The 27,819-nt window shown below is 38.3% G+C and overlaps 1 protein-coding gene across 1 annotated transcript in view; it reads left to right on the top strand.

The window, feature by feature from the left end:
- The first annotated feature begins 7,944 nt into the window (after positions 1-7,944).
- The window catches only part of Oxct1 (3-oxoacid CoA-transferase 1), a 134,150-nt gene continuing 114,275 nt past the window's right edge, over positions 7,945-27,819 (top strand). Inside the window, exons 1-3 of the mRNA XM_027936258.2 lie at positions 7,945-8,347; positions 17,542-17,650; positions 18,019-18,109. Of these exons, the coding sequence (XP_027792059.2) occupies positions 8,270-8,347; positions 17,542-17,650; positions 18,019-18,109 (278 nt within the window). The 5' untranslated portion in view covers positions 7,945-8,269. The remainder of the gene's footprint in view (positions 8,348-17,541; positions 17,651-18,018; positions 18,110-27,819) is intronic.

Raw genomic sequence — 27,819 nt, 5'->3', positions numbered from 1 at the left:
TGTGGATGTGATGAGTGTCTGACAATATTTCAAGCCACAACTCAAAACTACTATCACTGGCTAATGTCCACGGAGGATTTCAAGTGAGGCGATTTTTATCTTGTTGATCCTTTTGTTTCCTAATGTAATGGTTTCATTTCATTGAAGGCTGCTGCCCTCGCTCACCTATGGAGAAGTGCATATTAGAAGATTGTATTAGTAAGCTTTCTGTTGCTGTGACAAAATCCCTGAAATGAATCAACTTAAAAACTTGTTTTGCTTCACAATTTTAAACATTTTAGTCCATAGTTTCTGAGCCCATTTCTTTGGGCTTGCAGTGAGGCAAAAAATCATGGTAGGGAATATGTGGTGGAGTAAAGCTTCTCATCTCATGGTGGCCAGGAAGTAAAGCGACACAAAGGACCAAGGTCCCAATATCCCTCTCAAGTTTCCATCCCCAATGACTGAATGTCATTCTGCTTGTCCTACCTCTTATAGGTTTCCCCACTTCCTGATAGCACCACAGGTTGGGGTCCAAGCCTTCAACACATTTCTAAGGGGAGATGCTAAGATTCAAATCATAATGAAGATTATCCTGTTCTATTCCCTGCCCTGACAGCTGAAACAAATAATATGGGAGATGTGAAACATAGTATCTAATCTCCTGAAACAATCCCCTGACTTCCCAGCTTGAGAATAGAGCAGGCAAAATTTACAAATTATACATGTGTGTGTGTGGGTATGTATGTATGTATGTATGTGTGTGTGTGTGTGTGTGTATATATACACATTATATATTTATATAAATATATAAATTATATTTATTGTGGTAAGAAAACTTAACACTAGATTTATCCTCTTAACAGATTTGTAAGTGTGCAATAAGTATTATAAACTAGGTACAGCATGGTATAGCAGATCTCTAGAATTTATTCTTCTGGTATAACTGAAATATATACCTGTTAAATAGCACCTCCCATTTCTCCTTCTCCTATTTTGCTCCGTTTTCAGGGATTGACTATTTCAGATACCTTATATAGGTGGAATCAAACAGTATTTCTGTGACTGGCTTATTTCACTTAGGATATCCTCAAGGTTCATCCACGTTGTCATAAATGGAAGGATTTCTTTCTATTTTAAAGTTCAACAGTATTCCATTGTAAGTTCAACAGTATTCCATTATACCACATTGTTTATCTATTCAACCACGGATGAACATTTAGGTTGTTTCCACATCTTGGCTATTGTGAATAATGCTGCAATGAACACGGGCAAGCAAATGCCTCTTTGAAGATCCTGAAATGGATATTCAGCACTCTTACATTCAAACTGTCTGCCTAATGCTTTTAAAAGTTAAGTAAAAGCTGAACGATATTTTAAATAAGGAGAGAAAAACTCAAAATCCTGCTCCTATCATGTTTTCCACTCCACATTTTTTTTATAGTCCTTCTCAGTTCTTATGTGAAAATATCTAACATATGGTTGTGATCATTACATAATACAATTTTAATCCTGCCTTTTATGTCTAGCCTAAATATTTCCACACATTTTTTACTTTTTTGTGGTAGCAACAAAGTATTTCAAGATGGTCATAATAATGTAATGAATTGTTTTCCTTTGGTTGATATTTATAAGTGACCTCCTTTATATTCTCATTATAAATGTGAAATATGATATGGAAATAAATAAAAGGTGTCACAATGTCTTGGCAGCATTTCTTGAATTGTATTATTTGTAGACATTAATGGCTGTTTTATAGCATTACCAGTGGGAGGGTGCTGCCAAAAAATTGCACTAGGTTTCAGTTACTTCTTGTGAAAAAGATAGCCAGATCCAATGTTCAAAAGAAGGCAAGAAAATAATAATGAAAGAAACAGAGGGTCCATTTGGAGTTAAATAGGGAAGTATAAAACAATCTGACTGTGCCTATTGAACTCATATCCTTTGATTGCTGGTTCTCTGTGGGGAGAGGATAGCCAGTGGCACTTGTGAACAGGAGGCTCCAGACAAGAACTACCCTACAGCAGAAAAGCCAAGGAGATGGTGGTGGGCACAAAATAAACTGTAAAGAGAATGCAGAAGTAATGATTACTATTGTCACATCATGATCAGAGAGGAAACTTTCATTCTAAATAATTGAGCTGGAAGACAGAGCAAAGCTGATGGCTTGTATTAAGATAGAGAAAAGGGCGACTCAAATCAAGTCAACACAATTGGCCTTTGTTGAACATCTGCTCTATGATTAGCATTAATCTCAGGACACTGGATATAAAAAGGAACAAGCATGCCCTTGAAAAGCTCATTATCTTTGTGACAGAGGGCCCTGAGAACATGGAGTAGAAGAAAATAATACTTTAGGGGATAGAGTTTGGGGTAAGAGCTGTCAAGCTCCACAGAGGATTGACATTTGATGTGAGTCTTGAAAAATGAGTAGGAATTTGCTCAGCTGACACAGGAAAAGGCATGAGCAAAGACTGTGGCAGAAGTCCTTGGTGTGTGCAGGGAACAAAGTAGGCTGATCTAGCTAGTCATTTTTTTTTTCAAACATATTTAAGAAGGGCCATTCTTTCAATTAAAATTCTATTTAGAACCCCAAAATATAAATAGATAAAAGTTATATTTTATATTTAAAAAGTATTTTAGCATTTTAATTGTGAAGCATTTTCCTGTTACAAATGGAATCAATGGGAATATTAAAACTCTTCTGATAAAAAATTGCAACTAGGGGCTGGGGTTGTGGCTCTGCGGTAGAGTGCTCGCCTCGCACGTGCGAGACCCTGGGTTCAATCCTCAGCACCACATACAAAAATAAACAAGTGAAATAAAGGTGTTGTGTCCAACTACAACTAAAAAATAAATATTTTTTTAAAAAAGAATACTTAAAAAAATTGCAACTGTGGGGTTATATTTGATGGATTGCTTCTTATTTTCCATCTGTTCAGCTACAAGAATGTCAAGAAAATTCTGTTTCATACTGTAGTTTGCCCTAGACTTTTAGGGCATGTTTCAATTAATAAAGATCATAAGCTTCAGAGAAAAGTAGCAGGAAATGTTTGCTTCAATGGTTAAAAATCAATAACATCAACATCTCTTGTTGACATATATAAATGTCAGACAAGAATTACCAAAATTGGTCCTGAGCATCTTAAATAGGGGATATTCAACAAGTATATGCATTTACATATGGAAATGGATAATATGACTTTCATAAAAAAGGAATTACCCAAATTAAAATTATCCTCTAAAACTATCTATAGTATGTTATTATGAGTGTTCTATGTGCTCCTTGAAAAAATACTATGCTGTGATGAGAAATAATGTTAAGAAGTATATGTGTGTGACCAGAACATCCAGATATTATATGTTTTCAACCTTAATCAAGTCAACATGCTGAACAATTTGGTAACCTTTAATATGTTAAAATCAGAGATAAATTATAATTCAGTGTACATGCTACTTCTTTGCTGGAGTTGAAGAAAAGGTTAAAAGAAATAAAAAATATTTAAAAGATAAATTAATTTAATTTCAAATGTTGAAGTCCTAAAGTACCTCTGCTCAGCCTTCATGGTTAGAGGGTATACTGAGACCATATTTTAAAAAATCTTGGCTATGATCAGATGTTGGGCTTCAACTTGCAATTGATGAAGATATGTTGAAATATTTTAGAAAATGATGTGTGAAGACTGGACTGTGTTTGAAATGATAATTTAAAGATGGTTATATTTGAGAAAAAGGGACATTTATTTAGGAAGGGATTATAATAATCCAGATTAGAGGAACTGAAGCTGAGTTCTGAATTAGTGCAGAATTAGTGAAACTGGAAAATTGGAGTCAGAGTCAAAGCTATCTGAGAAAGAGGGACATGTAAAGATAATAGCTGTCTTTAATTCCATACAGTACAGGGTTTGAATCCTGCCTAATATTTTCCAGAGTATGAAAGAAGAGAAAGAATCTGATACGGTATGAATATCTTCCCACCTCTGCAATCAGAAGTTGAAACCTAATCCCCAATATGATAGTATTAAAAGTTAAAGCCATTAGAAGATGATGAAGTCATGAGGGTTGTTTTTGTCATTTTTTGTGTTGCTGTGACCAAAACACCTAACAAGAACAACTGAGAGGAGAAAAATTGGGGGCGCTCAGGGTTTCAGAGGACTCAGCCCATATTCAGCCAACTCCATTGCTCTGGGGCCAAGATAAGGCAGCACATCATGGGGGAAGGGCCCAGCAGAGGAAAGCTGCTCAGCTTATGGTAGGGTCAGGTGAAAGGGCAGGAGAGGGACCACAGGGAAGATGCAACCTTTCAGGGCAAGTCCCTAGTGATCCACCTCCTCCCGGCACTTCCCCCATCCCCCCCACAGTTACCACCCAGTCAGTTCATACAAACCAGGATGGGTTGATTAGGTGACAGCTCTCATAATCTAATCATTTTACCTCTTAATATTCCTGCATTAACAGGAGCTTTTGGGGGGATAGTCCATATCCAGAGTATTACAATGGTGGAGTCCTCATGAATGGAATTAGTGCTGTTATAAAAGAGGTGAGAAGAAGCTGTTTGCCCCTTCTGAAGTGTACAGACACAAAGAGGGTGCTCTCTATGAAGAATAGGTCTTCACCAGATACCTGTTAAAAGAAACTTTAGAAAAATTAAATTAAGCAGAGTTAATTTCAGCAAAGAACAAGTCATGAATCAGGCAGCACTCTGAACCAGCAGTGGATCAGAGAGCTTCTCCAAGCAATGTGGGCACTATTTCTAGACAGAAAGTGGAAGAGCCACACAGAAACAGCTTGTTTGGTTACAGATCAGCATTTGTCTTTTTCGGGGGTATGGTGTGATGGGTCATTTGCCTCATGGGAAAATGGTCTGATCATTTGGCAGCCTGATTGGCTTATTACCTTTGGCTGCTGTGATTGACTGGGATTCAGTTATTTGTCATGAGAATATATTCCTCAATTATACTACAGTTTTCTATGTAAAAACTCAAAGTACACAGGTAGCTTTAGACCAACTTTAATTTAGTGTAGCACACTGAATCTATTGGTATCTTGACTTTCTAGTCTCTAGAACTTTGAGAAATAAATTTCTGTTTATGTTACCCTGACTAAGGTATTTTTTTTTCTAGCAGCAAGAACAGATGGACAGCCTTTATGAAATAAATTCACAAGGTATAATCTTTTAACATGCCCATAGTACAAACAAATACTGGCATAGATATTGTCCTATATCTTGACATTCTGCAAGTTCTCTTTAACTATTTTACCATAGGGAACCACATAACTAGGGAACAGCAGAACTTGAGATTTGATTAGTCTAGCTATTAAGTCTATGGTGTTTTTTTTTTTTTTTAATCATTTTGTTTTAACATGTAATTTTGAAGTTGTTTTCATTATGTAAAAATTCAGAGGCACAGACAATTTGGATTATAAATCAGAGGTTGTGTCAGGGAGGAAGACCAGGAGAGCTGATTCCCTTTTATACCATATTAAGAAGTATAGACTTTGGCTCTCAAAGACAGTGGGAGAAAACATTGAAAGTACAATGCAATCAGATTTGAATGTATACTCAATCACTCTGGTATGTTTTGCTCCTGTAAGTTTCCATAGCATCTTAATTTTCACTTTCATTCCAGAAGTTGAGAATTCTCTGACTACCATGCATTTTTTTTTCTGATAAAACTACAATTTAAAAAATTCAAATAATTTTTTTATCCATTCCTTGAACAAATATTAAGTACACATTATTGCTTCAAAAGATCTATAAAAATAACATGCTTATAAACTAGGCAAATTAAGGAATGATTTGCATTATAAAACAACACTTACATTTATAGACATGTAAAACTTCAAATTTATGTCTTTCAAAGTTATTGGAAGAAAATTGTTTTAAATAATTGTTTTAAGTAATTTGTTTTCCATTTATTAAAGGACCACTGTATAAAACAAAGCATGGATGTATTTTTGTAACTTATTCAAAAGGCCTAGATGAAAAACTCCTATTACTTGTTAAGCCAGTCAAACAACACTTGAAAAACAAGTCTTCAGATTATCCTGATTATCACTGGAAGAATAGACTGTTAACTAACTATAAGGTCAAGATGTCCTATCTTTCAATAATGAGAAATGTTAATGCATCATTTTTTAGAATCAAAACAAAATCTCTCAAGAAGAAAATTATTTACAATATAACTGACACACTGTTTGCATTCATCTGATAAAAAGGTGCCATGCACATATACAGACATATTATAACACAATACAAAATAAACTTCCCTCATTTCCTCATTGCTTGTCTGGGATCAGACCTTTTATTTAAAGATTCGGAATGTAATTCTCCAGTTGTTAAAGAGTGCAGAAGGTAAGCCTTGCAAAACTCTACTGGGAAAAGTTCCCAGAATATATAGTTACCATAAACTGCCTTTCCAAGAAAAGGGCAAATGTACTTATAGTCAGAGATTTAAAAGAAGTAGAATTTTACACATGGATTAAAATTATTATTATTAATTTTTTGTGGAACTAGAAGGGATATTGGTACACAGCATTTTTTTTCTATAATTTGTTCAGATTTAAGACACTCATACTGCTGAAAAAGAGGAAAATGAAGATATTGAGTCATCAAAAAATGTAGTCCAGTGTGTTCTGACCGTACAGTAAGGCTGATTTTCTCAGGGGACTTAGTTATACAGAATACAGATTTAAATATGTGTCTTCCTCAGCCAGAAGCAATGGAGTGAGACCAGCCAAGAGCAAGTCATATGATGGTGGAGAGAATTGCCAATGGTTTTTTTTTTTTTTTTCCATTTCATGTGCCTGTGGAAGGGAAAATTGGAAAAGCAGACTCATTTGGAATTTTAGCTTTTTCACAACCTGTAAATTGCATTACAATAGCTGCTATATGCTGTATTAGGACTAATTATGCAACTTCAGTTCTAATTTTTGAATTTCCTCTTAATACAATTAATTGAAAATGTGTTGAAATACCCAACACTACTGTTATTTTCTCCAATTTAAATGGATAGTTGAACTTGGTTTTTCATTCCCAGATTGATTTTGATTAAAACCATAATATTCACAAGGAAAAAGAGTTCATAGTTAAAAGAATAGCATAAAATGCTTATATGGACAGACTCTATTTTTAAACTGGATTGTTCATTGTTCTTGGTATATTTTCCCAAGGAAGCTAGTCTCATTTGATTTTCTCGTGTGTTTGCAAAATGTTCAAAATTAACAGCCATATTCTCAGGACTTGGTCAGCTTTTAATCCCATAAACAGTTTATGGAGCTTCCACCTGATCTTTCCATTCTGCTGAATGCATAGGTGGTTCTGAAGAAAACAGACTTGGCGCATGCCCTTAAGGAACTGGTCAAAAGATAAGATTTGGAGAGTATGTTTGTGCCATGCCAATCAACCATTGTAATTGGAATAAATTGAGTATGATGCCTAACATTTACTTTGTGCTCACAATGTAACAGAAGCTTTGCATGAATGACCTCATATAAACCTTTGAGAGTTTGAGTATTATAAAGCAATTCTAATTTATACCTGAGAATACAGGAGAGTTTAGGAGAGTTATGTAACAGGTTAAGGTCAATCAAAGGGACACACACCTCTATGTCTGCATCTGTTATGTCTCTCTGGATTGCTGGGGCTCTACTGCCAGAAAGATCTTAAAACATGCAGACTTGGATAATGGGGAACAAGGGCCCAGTTATAATCTTGTCCTTCTGAAGGTCTGCCTGGTCACATCTCCTGACAACTTGTTCCCAGAGCAAACTTACTTTGCACAAGCCAGGGCAATTAGTGGTGAAAAGGGGCTGAGAAATATTAAAATGGTAAGACTGTCCAGGCGGTTGAGTAGCTGCAGGTGTCTCGAGGGCAAGCTGGAAACCCGGGCCAAGTCTTATCCTGGACCCACAGGAAAGCAGACACCAGCGTCCACTCAAAGCTAAAGCGCTGACCTAAGGACTGCGGCAGCAAGTGAACGTCAACACCGCTGCCTCAAATGCACCGGGACCCCGGGCCCTTCCCTTCGACCCGCGCAGACTGTGCAAGTCTCCACTCTGGGCTGAGGCCCCTCCCAGCCTCACTTCTCTGATAGTCGGCAGCCGGCAATGGGAGGCGACGCGCAGGAGGCCCAGAGGACGTAATCGACGCGTGGTCGAGCCTCCAGCCCGCCCCCCGCGCGCCTTCCCTTCTTCTTTCCCGTGACGCCGCGGCAGCCCCAGCAACCAGCGTTTGCACACTCTCACGCGCGCTCCAGCCTGCTAAGTCCTCCCGCAGCGGAACCCGAAGATGGCGGCTATCAAACTCCTCTCCTGCGGGCTACGGCTCTGCGCCTCCACCCGCAGCTCCGGAGGCGCCTGGTCCAAGGTAAATTGCCGGTGAAGAGGAAGGCCACGCGCGGGAAGGACGCGGACGAAATCGGTGCCGGCGATTTCTCCTCTGCCCATCCCCACCCTGCATCTGCTGCGCGGTGCCCTGCGCAAGAAGGGTTTCTGTCCTCGCCGCCTCTTGGGATTACCGCCTTTGCTTGGTTCTGCATCCGCTTCCTTGGTTGGGGGAGATGAGACCAAGCAGCGCGCGCGGAAAGGCTGACAAGGGGCGGGAGGAAGCTGGGCAGCGCCGCCGCTCCCTTCGGGGCTTGCCCGCTTCCCTCCCGGCGTGCGTCTCCAACGCGCTGCCTCTAGTCCTCTGGGCGGCTGCCACCGCGCGAGGGGGGTGCCAATTTACAGAGTGAAGGGTGAAGGCAGTAGGGGTAGGTTTACACTCCTTCTAGAGGATCTTCTCGGGGTTTAGGCACCTCTAGAGGCCCAGAACCGGGACCCGGCTAGCCTCCGCTGGCTCAAGTTCACAGCCAAGTGGGCGGATGCTGGGAGCGGCGGGGGTGGAATGCCTTTCTCCATCCCGCCTTCCCTATATGGCTGTGCCTCACCGCAGCGGTGGAAAAGGGAAACCGGACTGGAGCGCTTGCTGGGCGTCTAGCGGGCCAAGCGGGGAATCCAGTTGAGGTCTGGCTGAGACTCGCATATTATCTGCAGGCGCAGATGCCACTTCTTTGGAGATTTCTGGGATCTGGATTATGAACTTTTTTGTTTTCAAAGCTCTTTGAAAACCTCAACCCTTAACTGACAATTCTCCACCAAGTGGTTGGTATCTGGAGACAGTGTCAACAGCGGTTGATGTGTTTTTGCCCTGTGCACTGTCTGTCCCATTCTGTGAGCCCAGGGTCCTGTGGGATTCGTGTCTGGAGTACTAGGAGCCAATTACTGGACCAGAACGCCAGGTCCAGGAGGGTGACTTATACCTTGGTCACTTAAGTAAACCTCAGGAATCTTTTCCTTGAACGGGAAGACGGAAGTTTTCCTTAGTAACACATTGAATAATAGCTCAAAGCTTGATAGTACTGTATCTTGCACATGGTGTGCGATCACCCTGCGTGCTCAGAACTCCCAGCTCACCTTATGGCTTATCCCTTTCCTGCATCCAATTCGAGAAAATTCAGAACTAATCTTTTGTAAGAAGGAATGATTTAGAACTGGATCACATCATTAAATCAATTACTCTTAGAAGGCATTTGGGTAATTGCAGGTAGCTTTGGATATATAAAGCATGACTTAAAAGGGAACTTGACCTTCAGTCATCTTACTGTTAGTGCTAAAGCTGATGCAAAATCCAGGACACAGGGATACCCTTGAATCAAGGTCAGTACCGTTCCCTCTTTTGGCAATCACTTGTTTGTCTATTATTTACTCACTTCCAGTTTTCCTCACCTTGAGTATAATCATTAAACCATTTCCCAAACCCAGCAAACCTTTTTTAGATGGATGAGCTACAATTTTAGTTTTGCTATATCTTACTGAAAATTTATATCAGAGTTAAAGCTTTTACCTTTCCTATGTGATTAGGTCCAACTCCTGCCTTCCAGAGTATCTCCCCACCCCCCATTCATTGCATTGAGGGCTTTTACTGCATAGTTAGCATCTAAATCCCATCTTCCATTTCTGTTAAACTCTAATACCTGTGTACTTGTTTAACTTTGGGATCTACTGTCTGCCTAATTCTCTATCTCCCTCAACATTACTACTCTGCAAAAACCAGACATTTAACACATGTTTAATGCATGGATAAGAGAACCCTGCAAGCAACTTAAATATTAACCTTGAGAGTTTTTCTGCTAAACATAACTAACAGGTTCAATGAGATAGTTAATTTTGTTTTTTCTTAATAACAGTGGGCAAGTGGTGGGCAAGTGCAATGTCTCTGAACTTGAGCATGCAGTAAGATTTCCTGGAGCCTTTGTAAAACAGGTTTTTGTGCCCTCCTCCAGAGTTTCAAATTTAGTAGGTTTTGGGTGGGGCCCCCTTGTTTGCATTCAACACACATTACCTTCCCTTGGCAGTGATGCCATGCTCCCCCTGGCAAGCCTGTAGGTGTGCATATCCACCCACATATTATTGCCTTTTCCTTCTAACATGGTTCTCTTTACCTCTTTCTGAGGGCCTCCCCTTCCTATTTCTGCTTAACAAACTCTGATGCTGAAGTGGTCAAGGTCATTCTTTCTGTTTCATGATTTAATAGTAACGTGTCAAGATTAGTATCACCTGGGTGTATCATGAAGATATATGTTTAAGAATAAAAAAGTTACATGATTTGTGTATTTTCAGTGAGAGATCATCAAAAAGAAGTGCATTTTTCACTAAATTCTGGAGTGCTGAAGGACAAGAAAAAGAGACATGGAATTGAGAGAGATAATGGTGGAAATGGTTGGAAAGGAAGATTATGGATTAAGAAGTCCTGATAATTAGATGAAAGTTAGGCTCAATGGTAAAGTAGGATTGGGAAGTTAGGAGTAAGAATTTGAAGAAAAGGATCAAGGGTGAAGGTGGAGAAGATGTTAAAAGAAGAAGTAGATTATGCAGAAAAAGTCTTTCACTATAAAAATTTTGGTTATTTCTTCCACTGCATCATTCATTTATCATTATTTCCCTCCCTCAATTGTAATAACAGAAACTAGTGCTCACAATAGTGTTGCATTCTGCTGAAGGCAGGAGAGTGAGAAAGCAAAATGAAATGCTTTCGGTGAACATGAAAGAAGACCTGAGTGAAAAATATCATCCCCAGAATAAATAGATGTCAAAACTGTGCATTTCATTCTTTATTCTTTTGAGTCTCAGCAAACTTGAAGGTTGTTTATTTTTTTTGGTAGCAGCTGGTACATGTTGTTTTTTTTTAATTTTTTTTTTATTTTTAACATCATTGTATTCACATATAAAATATCCTAGAAGGGAGAGGTTAGTTTAGAAGGAGCTTAAAGCTGCTCTTTGAATTTGGTTATCTAAAAAAAAGGTAGATGTTATATCAAACAGATTCTTTCCATGTAGCCTAATTTAGAAGGTGTTGGCACTGACACAGATATTTCTTCACTCACAGGGAGTGTGGGTGGAGAATGGGAGCAAGGGAGGAAATCAGTGGAGAGAACAAACCTAAAACCCTCCTCCAAGGAGCTGCTCTAAGCAGATTTCTGTCTTGAAGAGCTTCAGTGGCACACCCAGCCCAGTCCTTCTGCTTCCTCTTTGCCCCACTGCCTGCATTCGCACTGCTGTCTTGCCCAGCCATCTCTGAATATCCAGACTCCCAGACTTGATGAAAAATAAAATGAACATGTTCCTGGGTGCAGAGGTGCACACTTGTGGTCCCAGTTACTCAGGAGGCTGAGGTGGGAGAAATCGCTTAAGATCAGAAGTTCCAGACTACTAGCCTGGGCAACAACAGCAAGACCTTTCCTCCAGATAAAGGAGAAGAGAGGAGAGGAGGGGAAAGGAGGGCAAGGGAGGAAGTTAAAGTGATCTCAAAGCTAGGACCCATTTTTTTTTTCCCTTTAATGCTTAACAAAGATAACATGGATTAATTTACTGTGTTATGGATCACATTAAAAATATTGTGTGTAATCAGTGATGCATGTGTGTGTGTGTAAGGCAGAGTGGCAAGGTTAAAAATTATATTAAACTACAATAAATAACAAGTTAATCTTCCTCTCTTGGTGGGGAATGGAGAAAAGGTGGCATTCCCCAAAGGAAGTTAACATCTGGGTATCTTGTGTTCTCCAGGCACAGAACTTCTGTATATATTCTTAACTTAACCTCACTCAATCCATGCGACACAATTATCATCTTTTTGTAAAATCAAGTTCTCCCTATACCCCCTCAAAAAAAGTAATTAATATTCTTTTTAAAAATTTTTCTGTAGTTGTAGATGGACACAATACCTTTATGGTATTTGTTTATTTTTATGTGGTGCAGAGGTTGAACCAGGTGCCTCATGCAAGCTAGGCACGCACTCTGCTGCTGAGCTACAGCCCCAGCCCTAATTTATATTCTTGATCATTGCCATTCTGAGAGGAGTGAAATGAAATCTCAATGTAGTTTTGATTTGCATTTTCCTAATTGCTAGAGATGGTGAACATTTTTTCATGTATTTGTTGGACATTTGTATTTCTTCTTTTGAGAAGTGTCTGTTTAGTTCTTTTGGCCATTTATTGAGTTATTGGTTTTTTTGGCGTCAAGTTTTTTGAGTCTTTGTGTATTCTGAATATTAATTCCCTTTATGAGGAGCCGGTGGCAAGGATCTTTTCCTATTCTATAGGCTCTCTCTTCATACTCTTAAATGTTTCCTTTGCTGTGAAGAAGCTTTTTACTTTGATGCCATCCCTCTTATTGATTTTTTATTTTACTTCTTATGCTTTGGGAGTATTGTTAAGGAAGTTAGTTCTTATGTCAACATGCTGGTGTGTTAGGCCTACATTTTCTTCTGTCAGGTACACAGTTTCTGCTATAATTCTTAGGTCTGTGATACACTTTGAGTTGAGTTTGTGTAGGGGTGATAGGGGTCAGATTTCATATATGCTGGTGAGAATATGCAAAAAAAGGTACACTCATACATTGTTGGTGGGACTGCAGATTAGTGCAACTATTCTGGAAAGTAGTATGGCGATTCCTCAAAAAACTAGGAATGGGCTGGGTGTGATGGCACATGTCTGTAACTTGGGAGGCTGAGGCAGGAGGATTGCAAGTTCAAAGCCAGCCTCAGCAACTTGGCAAGACCCCAACAAACTTAGTGAGACCCTGTGTCAAAATAAAAAACAAAAAGGTTAGGGATGTGGCTCAGTGGTTAAGCACCCCTGGGTTCAATCCCCAGTACAATAAACAAACAAACAGACAAGCAAGGAATGGAACTACCATATGACCCAGACACCCACTCCTTTGTATATATCCAAAAGATTTAAAATCAGCATACTATGGGAATACAGCTACATCAGTGTTTATAGCAACACAATTTATAATAGCTGATCTATGCAACCAACATAGGTGCTCTTCAGTATATGAATGGATACAGAAAATGTGAGGCGCGCGCGCACACACACACACACAATGGTGTATTAGTTAACCATAAACAAGAATGAACTTACAGTATTTGCTAGTAAATGGATGGAACTGGAGACTATCATGCTAAGTGAAATAAGCTAGTCCTAAAAAGTTAAACGTTGAATGTTTTCTCTGTATGTTGAAGCTAATCCAAAATGGGAAGTAGGGGGTGAGAAAGAAAGAAAAAAAAAAAAACAAAAGGAAGAGGGAATTCCATCAAAACACAGGAAAGATCAGTTAAGTAGACAAAGGAATTAAGGGGAGGAAGGAGGGATGGGATAAGGGAAGAACAGTGAAATGAATTTTCATTATATATATATACATGAATAGACCACAGTGAGTCTCAACTTAAGTATATCCACAAGACACTAATTAAAAGAAAAACTATAAATAAGTTACAGAAGTATCAGTGGAGTGGGGAGGGGAGGGTAAGTGTGGGGGACTGAATTAGAGCCAGTTATATTCCATGCTTTTGTGATTATGTCCAAATAAATCCTAATGTTATGTATAGCAAAAAATAAATAACAAAAAGAAAGTTTTCGACAGCATTTTTCAAAGCTGATTTAAGGCATAAATCTACAAATCTAAACAATGAATCTAATGCTAGAAAAAAATTTTAAATAAGTAAATACCAAGACCTGTGAATATAGCTCAGAGCACTTGCTTAGCCTGCATAAGGCCCTGGATTTGATCCACACCACTGAAGCAATATATAAATTAAAAGCAAAATGCTTAGATATAACTAGTGAAAGTAGAGATGACCTAAGAGACAGAAAAAATTAAAATCAGTTAGAAAGAAGACTGAAAACATAAAAGAGCAACAGTTAGAATGGGAACTGATAGGTACAACCACTCAGTACAAGGAGAAAGTCTATTACATTTTCAGTGTGCTAAAGAAAATTACTGTCAACTTGAAATTTTAGTCCCAGTGAAAAATGACTTTACCAGTACAGTAGAGAAAAGAAAACAGGGGGAGGGAGAGTGGATGGAAAGGAGAAGTACTAGGGACTGAACTGGAGCAAATTATATTTCATGCTTGTATATTTATATCAAAATGAACCCTAATATTATGTCTAATTATAATGCTCTAAAAAATCAAAAATAAAAAAGTGAAGAAAAAAAGTAATTTGCTCTGGTCTATACAGTTGTGACTATGCTGGGTCTTGACATAAGATTATTTTCATCCTAGGAATGTAATCTTCTGGTTTACAATGTCTCCCAAACTAGGTGGTTAGTTTTATTTTGTTTTGGTATCAGGGATTGAACCCAGGGATTAACCACTGAGCCACATCCTTGGCCTTTTTGTTTTTTATTTTGAGACAGGGTCTCACTAAGTTGCTTAGGGCCTTTGCTAAATTGCTGAGGCTGGCTTTGAACTTGTGATCCTCCTGCTTCAGCCTCCTAACTTGCTAGGATCATAGGCATGCACCACCATGTCCACATCCCCAGTCTTTTTTTTTTTTTTTTAATATATTTTATTTAAAGACAGGGTCCTGCCAAGTTGCTTAGGACTTTGCTAAGTTGCTAAGGCTGGCTTTGGACTTGTGATCCTCCTGCTTCAGCCTCCTGAGCTGCTGGGATTATAGGCATGTGCCATTGTGTCTGGCTTGATGGTTCGTTTTTTCAGTATAAGACTATTATAGTAAAAGTTGGTTTCTCGGTAAATAGTAAATAGATGTCAAATGTCAATATAACATCTAACAGATGTCAGTAAATACTCTTAGCTGAATGAATAATGAAAAAACAAATACACTTGAGTGCCTGTAGGGTCTTCATTATCTTGAGCCCTTGTCACAGTCCCTGGAGACTTGCCACTCTTACCGCTTTTAACTTTTGGTTATCCATGTAATCATACCATTTTTGTTCCATTCTCTTTTCTTTTAAGGTGCTGGGGATGGAACCCAGGGCCTCCAGCATGCTAGACAAGTGCTCCACCACTGGATACACTTCTAGCCCAACTTACATCTTTTTAAAAATAATTCTGAGGGTTTTTTTTTTTTTATGTGGGAAAAGTAGGGTAAGCTGCTGGATAATTTCTGACTGTCATGAAAATACCAGTTCTCAGCCGAAAACAAAGGAACGGGATTCTTGCCAGGTCTGTGGTTATGTGTTTTTGTTTCTGTTGGTGAATCTATAAAGCCTCTCTGAGTATATGGTGGAACTGAGTTTTCTTCCATGTTAGTCTCTAAGGGACGCAAGTTTCTCCCTCTATAGAAACATGGTTCACTTCCCACCCCATTTGGATGTTGACAAATTTTTAAAAATTTTTCTTCCCCTTCCTGCTGAGGTCTGGACTATTCACTCTCAGGTAGACATAATGACAGAAGAGTTACAGATGAAAAAATAGGATACTCATAGAGATTTGTTGTGTGTAAATAATGAAGTAAAAGTAGAGTACAATCAAGTCTTTCAGTGAACATAAAAAGGAGCATAGTGTGGTAGAAGAACCCAGTGATAGGGGGCCCAAACTTTGCATCCGTTCTTGGAAGATCTTTCTAAGCTTCAGAAACTGGACCTATACAGTGAGTTGGTTGGATTAGATATCTTGTGTTTTTCTTTCCTTCCTTCCTTCCTTCCTTCCTTTCTTTCTTTCTTTCTTCCTTCCTTTCTTTCTTTTCTGGGAGATATTCTCAGCTTTATTTTGCAGTCAACCTGTAGCCTGTTTATTCAGTCTATCAAATTTTTAATTTCTAAGACTAAAATTAATTTCTAAGACTGGTGTGTTTGTGTGCATTTAAAATGGAAGAAATGATTCCTTGCTGTTTGAGGACAGGGAAAAAAATAGAAAACTCTTTATGGCTCCAGCCACTTCCCTTCAGCTTCTGCCTCCACTTACATTCCTGGGTCTGGGCAGCATGCCAATTTATACACTCTCCTCACCTGACCTTGATCAAAATGGAGGTTCAAAGGGACAGAAGTCATGTGTGTGACCGCTGAGTTCTCTTTCTCATCTGACTTTCTCTCTCAGTATAATTCTCTTTAATAGTCCTTTGTGCTAATTGCTGCTTTTCATAATGATGGTTGTTAGAGGAAGAAAAGAACTGTAGACACTCATTATGCAGTGTCCTTGACCACTTGGTCCCCCCTGTCTGATGGGTTTTTAGGAAGTGATGTGTATGAGCACTTTCGGATGGGCTTGTTAAGGTGGCAGACATCAAGATTCAGGTATTAGTCCCTCTCCTCCCTTTCTTTTCAGGTTGCTGTATGATGAGAGTAAAGGAGGAATAATGTTGGATATGAGTGATTGGTTGCCACAGACTGTTTCCTCATATCAGTTGTCTATATCATACATGAAATACAAAGAAAAATATAGTTTATAACTGATTGTCAATGAATGCCCACTAGATGACTCATTTAGGACTTGTATTAGCCTATTTTCTGTTGCAATAGCAAAATGTCCCAGACTGGTTAATTTATAAAGGAAATAAGTTTATTTTGCTCACTGTTCCAGTGGCTAGAAATCCAGGACCGGGTGACTGCCTCTGATGAGGGCCTTGTGGTGCCTCATAACTTGGAGGAGAAAGTGGAAGGGCAAGCTGGTGCATGCAGAAGAGTCAAAGCCAAAGGTGCAATCTTACTTCATATCAACTGCTCTTGTAGTAACAACTCCAGTCCTGTGAGAATGAGAGCTCACTCCTGTGAGAATTGACCCCGTCCCTGAAGAGCAGCATTAATCTTTTCATGAGGATCCAAACACCTCTTAAAATTCCCATCACCTCTCAACACTGTTACATTGGGAACCAAACAAATCTCAGCATTAATTTTGGAGGTGACAAACCATCTACAACATTTCATAGCAGGACTAAGTCATGCATTGTGTAAGGGTGACTAGCCTTCCTTGTAGCTAATACTTTGATATTTTTCTACAACATCCACAAGCTACCCCAGTAGGGTGATAAGACATTCTGTGTACTGTTCTTTACTTGTCCCTATTGTAGGCACTCTCTGGCACTAAAGATTGGATCAGAAGCTTAACTCTGTGGGTATTTTTAATTGACAAGTGAAGATATATAAATTTTGCATTCATTGTGCATAATGATGCATTATCTCATTGTATATCTAAAAGCTGAATTGCTATATATGCAAGTAAAGATGCATATCTAAAAGATTATTCACTTAAATATATTTTTTTTAATATTTCAGGGAAGTGTGTGCTACTTCTCTATTAGTACTCGTTGCCATACCAAATTTTATACAGATCCAGTAGAAGCTGTAAAAGATATCCCTGATGGGGCAACGGTTCTGGTTGGTGGTGAGTAATAATACTGTTTTCCTTTTCATGGTAATTAGTCCTTATGTTTCTAATGAAGCAGGAAAATCTCAGGGTCAAAGCTGTGTAGATAAGAAATGCCAGTTCTTTTATTACTTAGTTATTATTCATTTACTATTTTTATTTATTTGTGCACATATAATATTTTACTTTATTACCATGTCCCATCCTGAAAGTCTGGAGCTCTATTATGGTGCAAAACATTTGAATCTAGTTATTTGCTTAGTAGATGTGATAATGTGCTTTGCCTTTTTTTCTTTTTTAAAATTTTTTATTAAGAAGAATAACACACATTTCCCTAAAAGAACATTATTCTCTTCACAAATTATTTACTTTTGGTCTCATCGTAGGTTTTGGGCTCTGCGGAATTCCAGAGAATCTTATAGGAGCTTTATTAAAGACTGGAGTTAAAGGATTAACTGCAATCAGCAATAATGCAGGGTAAGTATGAATTTTTATAATAATTGGCTTGGAAGAAATGGAAGTTATTAATAATATTTTGATGGAGTTTATCAGTGAAATTAAAATTTCCTCCAAAGAGCAGTATGTCCAAACATCAAAACATAGTGTAACAGGGTCAGGAGTGGAGGTTACATTTATCCGAATATTTTTGGTACCATCCTTCATAATAAATATAATATAAATATATAGATTAAGATTTTCTGTCTTAGTCTGATGTGCTTTTATTTTTCTAAATTTAAAATATATTATTGATGTTAGAATAAATATTTTCATAATGACTCTTGCACTTCAGAATTTAAAGATGGTCCTTTGTGTACTTTGTTATTGTATATTACTATTTATATAGCAGAGTAGACATCAATTTGAAATTGGTTTAAGTTATTTCTTTTGACTACACACCATTTATTTAGATAATATGTAAAAGAATATGTGAATCGGCTGGGGTTGTGATTCAGCAGTAGAGTGCTCGCCTAGCACGTGCGAGGCCCTGGGGGTTCAATCCTCAGCACCACATAAAAATAAATAAATAAAATAAAGGTACTGTGTTCATCTACAACTAAAAAAAAAAAAAAATCTGAATCACAAAAATGTCGCTGTTCTTGATGGAAGATGGAGGACATGTAGCCAGCACTTAAGGCGGTAGGATTCCATTTCAAAATGGTTAATGATAAGCCATAATTTTAATAAAGTCATGCTCATTTAGGTACATTTAGCTGTTAGAAAAATCTATTTGTATACAGAAATAGTAAAGCATCCCTTTTCAATTATGAAGGAAAGACTTTAAAGATATTTAAAATATTAAAAATGAGCCAAATTGACAATTTAGCCTATTATTATAACTGCACTCAAAAACAAACAATACAGATTACTTAGGGAATAAAACGGATGCTGTATTTGTTCTCATGGCTCCTTTTCTGAGTTTGTTCATGCTGTTTTGTCAGAGAGCCTCTCTTTCCTCTGCCCTGCCTGTGCACTTCCTCCTTTTTCAGGATTCACTCAAGTTACACATCTTTGAGGGAGCCTTACCCCGTTACAGAAAGCCTCCAGTCTTCACTGATGTTGCCTATTCTGAATTCTCTTAGAGGCTTGGCCCTTTCTTGGTATACTAAATTGTACCTATTTGATATATGTTATGTCCTGATCCTGCTACTTGCAGTAGTTTTGTATTCCCTGCTTTGCTTAGCCTGTGAATCTGAGTCATGGCATATTTGAGGTGGACAGAATTGTAGAGATTATTTGTTCAGTTCCCTCATGTATCATAGGAAACCCCTTTGTAAATTGAGAAGTAACTTGTTCATGATTACTTTTTTTTTTTCTTAGAAAACTCCCATGCTCTTTGATGTGACTTATATTTGTTATAAATACTTTTCTCTCTTTTTTTTTTTTTTCCTGTAGTGGTAGGGATTGAACCCAAGGCCTCATATATGCTAGGCAAGTGCTATAGCCCTGAACTACATTCCCATCCCATAAATACTTTTGTTTATCCATACTTGGTTGGGTTTTCCAGATAGCTCCAAGCTTACAAAGGGTACTATAGGTCAATAAACAGGCCTGCATTGCTTAATAGGGATGTCCTGAGAAATATGTCATTCATTGTGAGGACATCATAGAATATACCTACACAAACTTAAGATGCCTGTGATGTCACTAAGTGATGTACCCTTATAGAACCATCATGGTATATGCTCTCTGTTAGTGTGTAACTATAAATTTTGGATGCAAACTAGATGTTGCACACAAAGATGATACTTTGCAAATCCTTATTGACAGTTGATTCTCTTAATTAGGAGGGGTTAAATCCTAGAGGTCTATAACAATAAGACCTTGCTTTGACCCTCAGTTAGATAACTGAAGCAAACTAAGTCATGCTTCACTGGAGAATCATTGACATGGTTTGACTTGTTGGGAAAATAGAAAGAACTTGGAATTAGAAGTAGTAATTTTCTCATTTGTAAGGAGCTCACTTATGGAAGGACCTACCTGAAGTGGAAGTCTTTCTAAATCTCAGGCTTCCTGATTTTTTGTTTTTGTTGTTTTTAGTAAACAGTGAGACTTGACCTAAGATGTCATTTACCTTGGTTTGAAGTATTAACTATTAGCCTTGATGAGATAAATCCTTCTTTAGGATCACTAGTTGAACTAATACTTTGATATGGGTTAATTAAAAAGGTAGGAATAATTGACAATGTGATTTTCATTGATTTTTGGAGAATTTTCAGTTATAAGCCAGTGGGAATCAAAAGTTCACAATAAACTACATGTCAACTAGTTAAGTCACAGAGCCAGTGGAAGAATGGGTGTGTTTTATTAGATGTGCTCATTTCTCATCGCAGTATTTTTTCAGTCTACAGTTCAGGAAGGGTGTGGTGTAGATGACCCCATTGGCAGCCCCTCTTACTTATGGAAGGCTAATCAGTACTATCTGACAATATTATGTTCTTGTACTTGTGATTACTTCTATAGAGTTTTATACTAGTCAGTTCTATACTATAGGGATTTTTTTGAGGGCCCAGTTAGCTGTCTTTCACTCTAAATAAACTTTTTGGTTCTGTACCAATGACTCTGAACCTAAAGATAGAGGTGTGTGGCCCCTTTGCTGTTTCTCTTCTTCCCTTTTTGTTGATACAGCTGCAGCTGTGAAGGACTTAATAGGCACCTTGGATGATTATGAGCATTCTCCAGGACTTTTTTTTTTTTTCTGGGAAGGATTAACTGCTTCCTGGAATGTGTACTTGAACTTCTGTGCTTGGCTCCCTTGTCCCATAAAACCGTGACATAAACTAACCTTATATTCAAATACAGCTTTTTCTTTTAATACTTCTGATGTTATCAGAGTAAGCATAAATTGTATAATTGAGATTGAAATATGTCTTCAGTGAAAAGTAAACAAGAGAAAAACAGTTTGGTAATGGCCACACCTTTATTTTTATTGGAGTTTTATTTTGACAAGGGTTGCCAATTAATGAAATTTCAGAAAATGAAATTCAGTAAATTAAATTTCAGATTCAGAAAAGGAGTATATTTGCAGCACATTAATTAATTCCATGCCCTATCTTTTTGCTTTACATTAGTATATCTCTTTAAGGAATTATTGACTTCTTCTTTTAACCACTGAAATGTGTGAAACCCCAGTTTATTGTGCTGCAGGGAAAACAGATCTTTCTCTTTAGGTATTCTAGAAAAATGCTGGCTACTGAGGGCAGATAGCATAATCTAACATCGGCATTATGTTTAGTATCAAAGAGCTGTGAGATGCTCTTATATACAGATTTCTCTACTAGAAACCATATAGTCCTCATTTCCAAAAGGTCACATATGTTTTCTCTTTTTATAGTGTGAGCTCTTAAAGGAAAGGGACTTGCCTTACTCATTTTTTATCATGAGAGTCTGATGTATTTGCTGGATTTGTAAATTGGGATGCATGTGACAAGGTATTCAGTTTCATTGTAAGTTATCTAACAGCACTTTTCAAGGTATGAAAACTGACTTTTTATCTGGTCCAGTGGTAGCCTGGGCTAAGCATCTTAGGCACTGCTTGATTGCTGTGCTAGGATGTGAGTCTAAAAACAAAGCAAAGGCCAAATACACAATGTTCCTCAGAGCCAAGATCAACAAATACAGAGAGGTCATCTTTAAATAGAGCCAATTCAAATATGTAATGTGCTAAAAAGCCAAACAGAAGTAAAAAGAGTGGTTAGAGAAATTCCCAGGTCAGTGAATGACCAGCTATATTCTAGTTTCTAGAATGAAACTGTAGACTTTGGAGGAGGTTTCAGAAATTTAAAACTATAGAATGCAAATGGGCCAGATGTGTCTTCATGGGTTATTTTATGGTTATGACTTTATTAGTCAGCTCCAGATAAGATTATCAGTACTCTCAATCTTGGGCAATTGAGGAGTTTACCAAAGAGAACTTTTTTTCTTTTTTTTAATTTTTTTTTTTTTAGTTATAGATGGACATACTACCTTTAATTACTTATTTATTTTTATGTGGTGCTGAGGATCGAACCCAATGCCTCATGTATACTAGGTGAGCGCTCTACCACTGAGCCATAACCCCAGCTCTTTTTCTTTTCTTTTTATTAGAGCAGTATAATTGTACATCATATTTGGGTTCATTTTGACAAAATCATACATGCAAGGAATTAGATTTTAATCCTCTTTCATCTCCCCTATTCCTCCCTCCTCCTTCCCTGCTAAGTGTACTTCATTTTTATTGTATCAGATTGCAGTGTGATGAGTAAGGGGATTTACTTAAAAGATAATCAATAACTTTTTTGACTGAATTAAAAAGCTATTCAATTTATTAAAATCAGACATATTCTCCTTGGAAAATTATTATATCTCTGTGTCTCTTTATTTTTCTGTAGTTATCTTTCTGGCTGTATCTGTCTATCATCAATTGTGTGTGTGTGTGTGTGTGTGTGTACATATAGATAGATGCTCTTAAAAAGTTTTTCTTTTGTTACGTTATTTCCTAAGACAAAATGGGTGAGCGAATACTAAAGTTGTTAATTTTTTTTTTTGCTGTTCAAGGTGTTCACATTATACCAAAAGTCATGCATGATTTAAGAATTTAAATTCCACCAATAAATTTTTTCTTATAAATAGGAAAAACAGAAACAAACTAACTCTTGGGTTTAGTAAAAAAGAAGTGGTGTTACCACTAGCCCTGATATAGAAGCAGTGAAGGGGGGAAGGAACCTCTGTCAGTATTTGTAAGAAAGCTTTATGTAGCAAGCTGTCCAGCTTGCTGTAATGTGTGAGGAAGAGGTAAATCCTGCATCTTGTTCTTTCACCACCCACTTCAGCCATCCTGGTGGTGCCTCCCATTGGCTGAGCCCAGTTAGAAGTCAGTGACAAGGGAGGCTCATGAAGTTTGCAGGTCTGTCCCAGCTCAGAGCATTCTGAAGCTGGAAAATGGATCCAGACAGCAAACAGAAAATGACTGTGACTTTCTGTTTTTGTTTGTGTTAGAGAGGAGTCAGTGACGAGGAGCAAAGTGGAATTGAGCGGTAAATTCATTTAGCAAATGTTCCACAAATATTTATATAGTTCTCTTTATGTTCTGCAGGTGCTTGACTACAATAGTGAACAAATAGACCAAGATCCGTGCTCCATGCACTTTCCATTCTAGTAGGGAGAGGCAGACATTAAGTAGTCAGTATGAAGAATAAGTACATTTTCCAGTGTATTAGAAAGTTATGTATACCATGAAAAAAGAAAAAAAAGTAGAGCCAATAAAGAGAATTGGGAACATAAGAGCAGAGGCAGGATTTAGGGTTCGGTTTGGTGACATTTGAGCACACTAGAAATAAGCAGGGGAGAGAGCCCTGCAAACATCCTGGGGAAGAGTTTCTAAGGCAGGGAAAGACCAGTGCAAAAGCCCTCAGTGGGAACATGCCTGACTTGTTGGAGAGGCAGCAGAAGTGGAGCAGGAAGCAGAAAGGAGCATGGGAGGAGTGAAGCCAGAGATAAAAGGGCATTTGAGTACATGGGGCTAGCAGGTAGTCCTAGAGACCTTTCAGAGATAAAAGGGCATTTGAACACATGGGGCTAGCAGGTAGTCCTAGAGACCTTTGCTCTGCTGTGAGTAAATGAGCACCATTGCTAGGCTTTGGGCAGCGCATGGTCTGTTTGTTGCACTCAGTATTTATAGGGCTTACTTTGCCACCACGTCATGAGTAGATAGATAGTAGAGGGCAGGAACAGAACCAGGAAAGGTTATTGTGCAGGGCACAGAGGAGAGTGGGAAATGGTCCAGTTATGGATAGATACTGAAGGTAGAGTCAGGATTTCCTGGTGATTTGATGGTGAGAATGTGAGACAGAAGTTAGATGGGTTTATTACTTTTGTGCTACGTAAGTGTATGGATGGGGCTGTCATCAGGTGAGATGGTGAAGGCACAGGAAGTTGGGGGGGTAGAATTGTTAACCTCAAGAACTGTGGGCCTAGTCAGGTATTAGGAGTAGGTTCAAAGAAGAAATAAGTAAATAAAGAATAGTTGGAAGGCATGTGTGCGCGCTCAAGCATCAGGGAGATGGAAAAGCTTCAGTGATCTGGCGACCTCTAGTGGATAAGTGTATTATTAACCTGTAGGGAATTACCGTATCTCCAAAGTTCATTCTTGAAAATAACTTAGGTTATTTAGACTTTAGTTTTTGTTCGAAACATGTTGGAAATAAATAATAAATGATATAGCTATTGTTTATATACATGTGTAATGTGAAATATCATCAGCTCCAATATTTAAAGGCTACAAGTAAAAAACAAGTTTAATAGAAGCTGGACAATTACCTGTTACTTCGACACTACAGGATTATAGAGGGAGTTAAGAGACATGGAAGTGATACATTCTAAGAATTAAGAAGAAACCATTTGATCTTGGATGCACACTTGTGGGCATGAATAGTGGAGTGAAAGTGGAGAAAATGTGATTGTTTGAAGAAATGCCAGTGATTTGTCACACAGCCTGCCACATTTAGCACCTTTGCTGGTCCAACAAGTGGGTATCACCAGTGACATCAGATTATCCCCCAGTGCACCGTCCCACTGAGTTCTTTTGCCAAAGTCAGAACTCTGCAGCGGATCTGCTTCTGTATTGGGATGTGCAACAATTGTCTTACGAATGAATAGTTTCCCCTAGATACTTCTTGATTTCTATTTCATTCCCACCAGTAACCTCTACGTTAGTTCAGATGCTCATCATTGCTTGTTCGAGCTACATCAAGCCTTTGAACTGTTCCCTCTGCCTTTTGTTTCTGAATCTCTTCAGTTAATACTATATCCTGTTATCCTTCTGCTTTAAGTTACTCCCAGGGTCTCCGTGTCCTTCTGGGTGAAGTCCCATGAGGCAGACCCTAACCTGGCCTTTCTCCCACCCCTCCTGCCCTGCCTCTGCCTCCAGTTCAGGTTGACGCTTCCTGATTGTCTCGGTGAGGATGTCCAGCTAGCTGCCTCTTGCCCTCAGACTGCCTCCTCCACTCTACTCTCAAAATGTGTTTTTTACTTCTATCCCTTAAGGGCCACCTTCTTGTGTAAGGCCTTCCCTTCAGTAAGGCTTTTTCTGCCTTGTTTCTCCTCCAGCAGTGGGGTTCTCAGCCTGCAGCGTGCTCATACCACTTCACGCACACTTAGCACGTTCCCCTCTGCTGTCATGGTGGGTTTGCAGGTTTACTTCCTCTGTACTCCCAGAGCTATTCAGGGTGCAAGACCAGACCTTATTCATGGTTGTAGCCCCAGAGCCTGACATTCCAGCCCTGATTGTTAGGTAAATGAATCCTTTAGGCCACACAAATTCCATAGGGACTGAACCATCAGAGAACTAAAGGAGTTGGGAAGGGAATAAGTGAAGACTTCTGTTTCTGGGAGATATTTAGGCCTTTATTACTTTATTTCTCTTCCTCTGTCTCTATTTTTCTTCTTACAGTCTTGGGAATTGAACTCAGGGGTACTCTAACACTGAGATATCTCCCCAGCTCTTTTTTATTTTTTTTATTTTAGAAACAGGGTCTTCCAAAGTTGCCCAGGCTGTCCTCCAACTAATGATCTCATGCCTAAGCCTTCTGAGTCACTGGGAGTGGAGGCATGAGCTGCTGTACTGGGCTACATTTCTGTCTTTTAAAAAAATCTCTATTGAAGTATAGTATGTAGTTATATAGAAAAGTGGACATATCCCAAATGTAGATGAAGTTTTGTCAGCTACACATCCATGTAACCAGCACCCAGATGAAGAAATGGGTATGACCAGTTCTCCAGAAAGCCCCCTTCCTGCTCCTGATGGTCACTGCTCTCCTTTCCCACTACCAAAGTTAATCTTTATCCTCTCTTCTGATCTCATGCATTAGTTTCGTCTTATTTTGAAGTTAATATTAAAGGAATAATGCAGTATGTACCCTTTTGTGTCTGACATCTTTTGCTCAACATATCATCCAAGATTCATGCATTGTTTGCTAGTGGTTATGAAGCCTTCATTCTCATTACTGTACTGTGTTTCATTGTGTAGATAAACCATTATTTATTTATTTGCAATGGGCATTTGGAAAACTCCTGTTTTAGCCATAATGAACAGTTGCTATTTTGAGTATCTTGTCTCTTGGTAAACATTAAGGATGTATTGGGTACAGACCCTAGAGTGGATTTGCTGGCTCATAACATATTCGAATATGTTCAACATTAATAGATTCCTTTAACAGTTTTTCCAAAGTGGACGTATTTATTTTTTATTTATATATGACAGCAGAATGCATTACAATTTTTATTACACATATAGAGCACAATTTTTCATATCTCTGATGTATATTCACACCAATTTGTATCTTCATACATGTACTTTGGATAATAATGATCATCACATTCCACCATCATTTCTAACCCCATACCCCCTCCAACCCCTCTGCCCTATCTAGAGTTTGTCTGTTCCTCCCATGCTCCCTCTCCCTGTCCCACTATGAATCAACTTCCTTATATCAAAGAACATTTGGCATTTGGTTTTTGGGGATTAGCTAACTACATTTAGCATTAGCTTCCCTAACTTCATCCATTTACCTGCAAATGCCATGATTTTTATTCTCTTTTATTGCTGAATAATATTCCGTTGTGTATATATACCACATTTTTTTTTATCCATTCATTTATTGAAGGCCATCTGGGTTGGCTTCACAGTTTAGCTATTGTGAATTGTTCTGCTATAAACATTGATGTGGCTGTGTTCCTGTAGTATGCTGTTTTTAAGTCCTTTGGGTATAGATTGAGGAGAGGGATAGCTGGGTCAAATGGTGGTTCCATTCCCAGACTTCCAAGAAATCGCCATACTGCTTTCCATATTAGCTGTACTAGTTTGCAGTCCCACCAGCAATGTATGAGTGTACCTTTTTCTCCACATCCTTGCCAACACTTGCCAAAAATATGCATTGGAGAAAAGATAGCCTCTTCAACAAATGGTTCTGGGAAAACTGAAAATCCATATGCAACAAAATGAAATTAAACCCCTATCTCTCACCATGTACAAAACTCAACTCAAAATGGATCAAGGACTTAGGAATAAAACCAGAGACCCTGCATCTAATAGAAGAAAAGTAGGTCCTAATCTCCATCATGTGGGATTAGGCCCCAACTTCCTTAATAAGACTCCTTTGCCTCAAGAATTAAAATTAAGAATCAATAAATGGGATGGACTCAAACTAAAAAGTTTCTTCTCAGCAAAGGAAACAATCTGTGAGGTGAATATACATTTTTGGGAGCAAATTTTTACCTCTCACACATCAGATAGAGCACTAATCTTTAGGGTATATAAAGAACTCAAAAAGTTAAACCCCAGAAAAATAAATAACCCAATCAATAAATGGGCCAAGGACCTGAACAGACACTTCTCAGATGATATACAGTCAGTCAGCAAATATATGAAAAAAATGTTCATCATCGCTAGCAATTAGAGAAATGCAAATCAAAACCACTCTAAGATTTCATCTCACTCCCGTCAGAATGGCAGCTATTATGAATCCAAAGTGGAAGTATTGATTTTTAATCTCCTTAGCATATATGAGAGTTCTGGTGTTTTACACACTTGCCAACACTTGGCATTTTCTTCTTTGTTATTTAGCCCTTTTTTTATGTTTGTAGTGGTGTCTCGGGATATTCAACATTAAAACCATTTCACCCTTAAAAATAATTTCATAGCTTAAAGTCAA

Source organism: Marmota flaviventris, chromosome 5 (assembly GCF_047511675.1).
Source record: "Marmota flaviventris isolate mMarFla1 chromosome 5, mMarFla1.hap1, whole genome shotgun sequence".
Classification (NCBI taxonomy): domain Eukaryota; kingdom Metazoa; phylum Chordata; class Mammalia; order Rodentia; family Sciuridae; genus Marmota; species Marmota flaviventris.
This window is presented reverse-complemented; position numbering and strand designations above follow the sequence as displayed.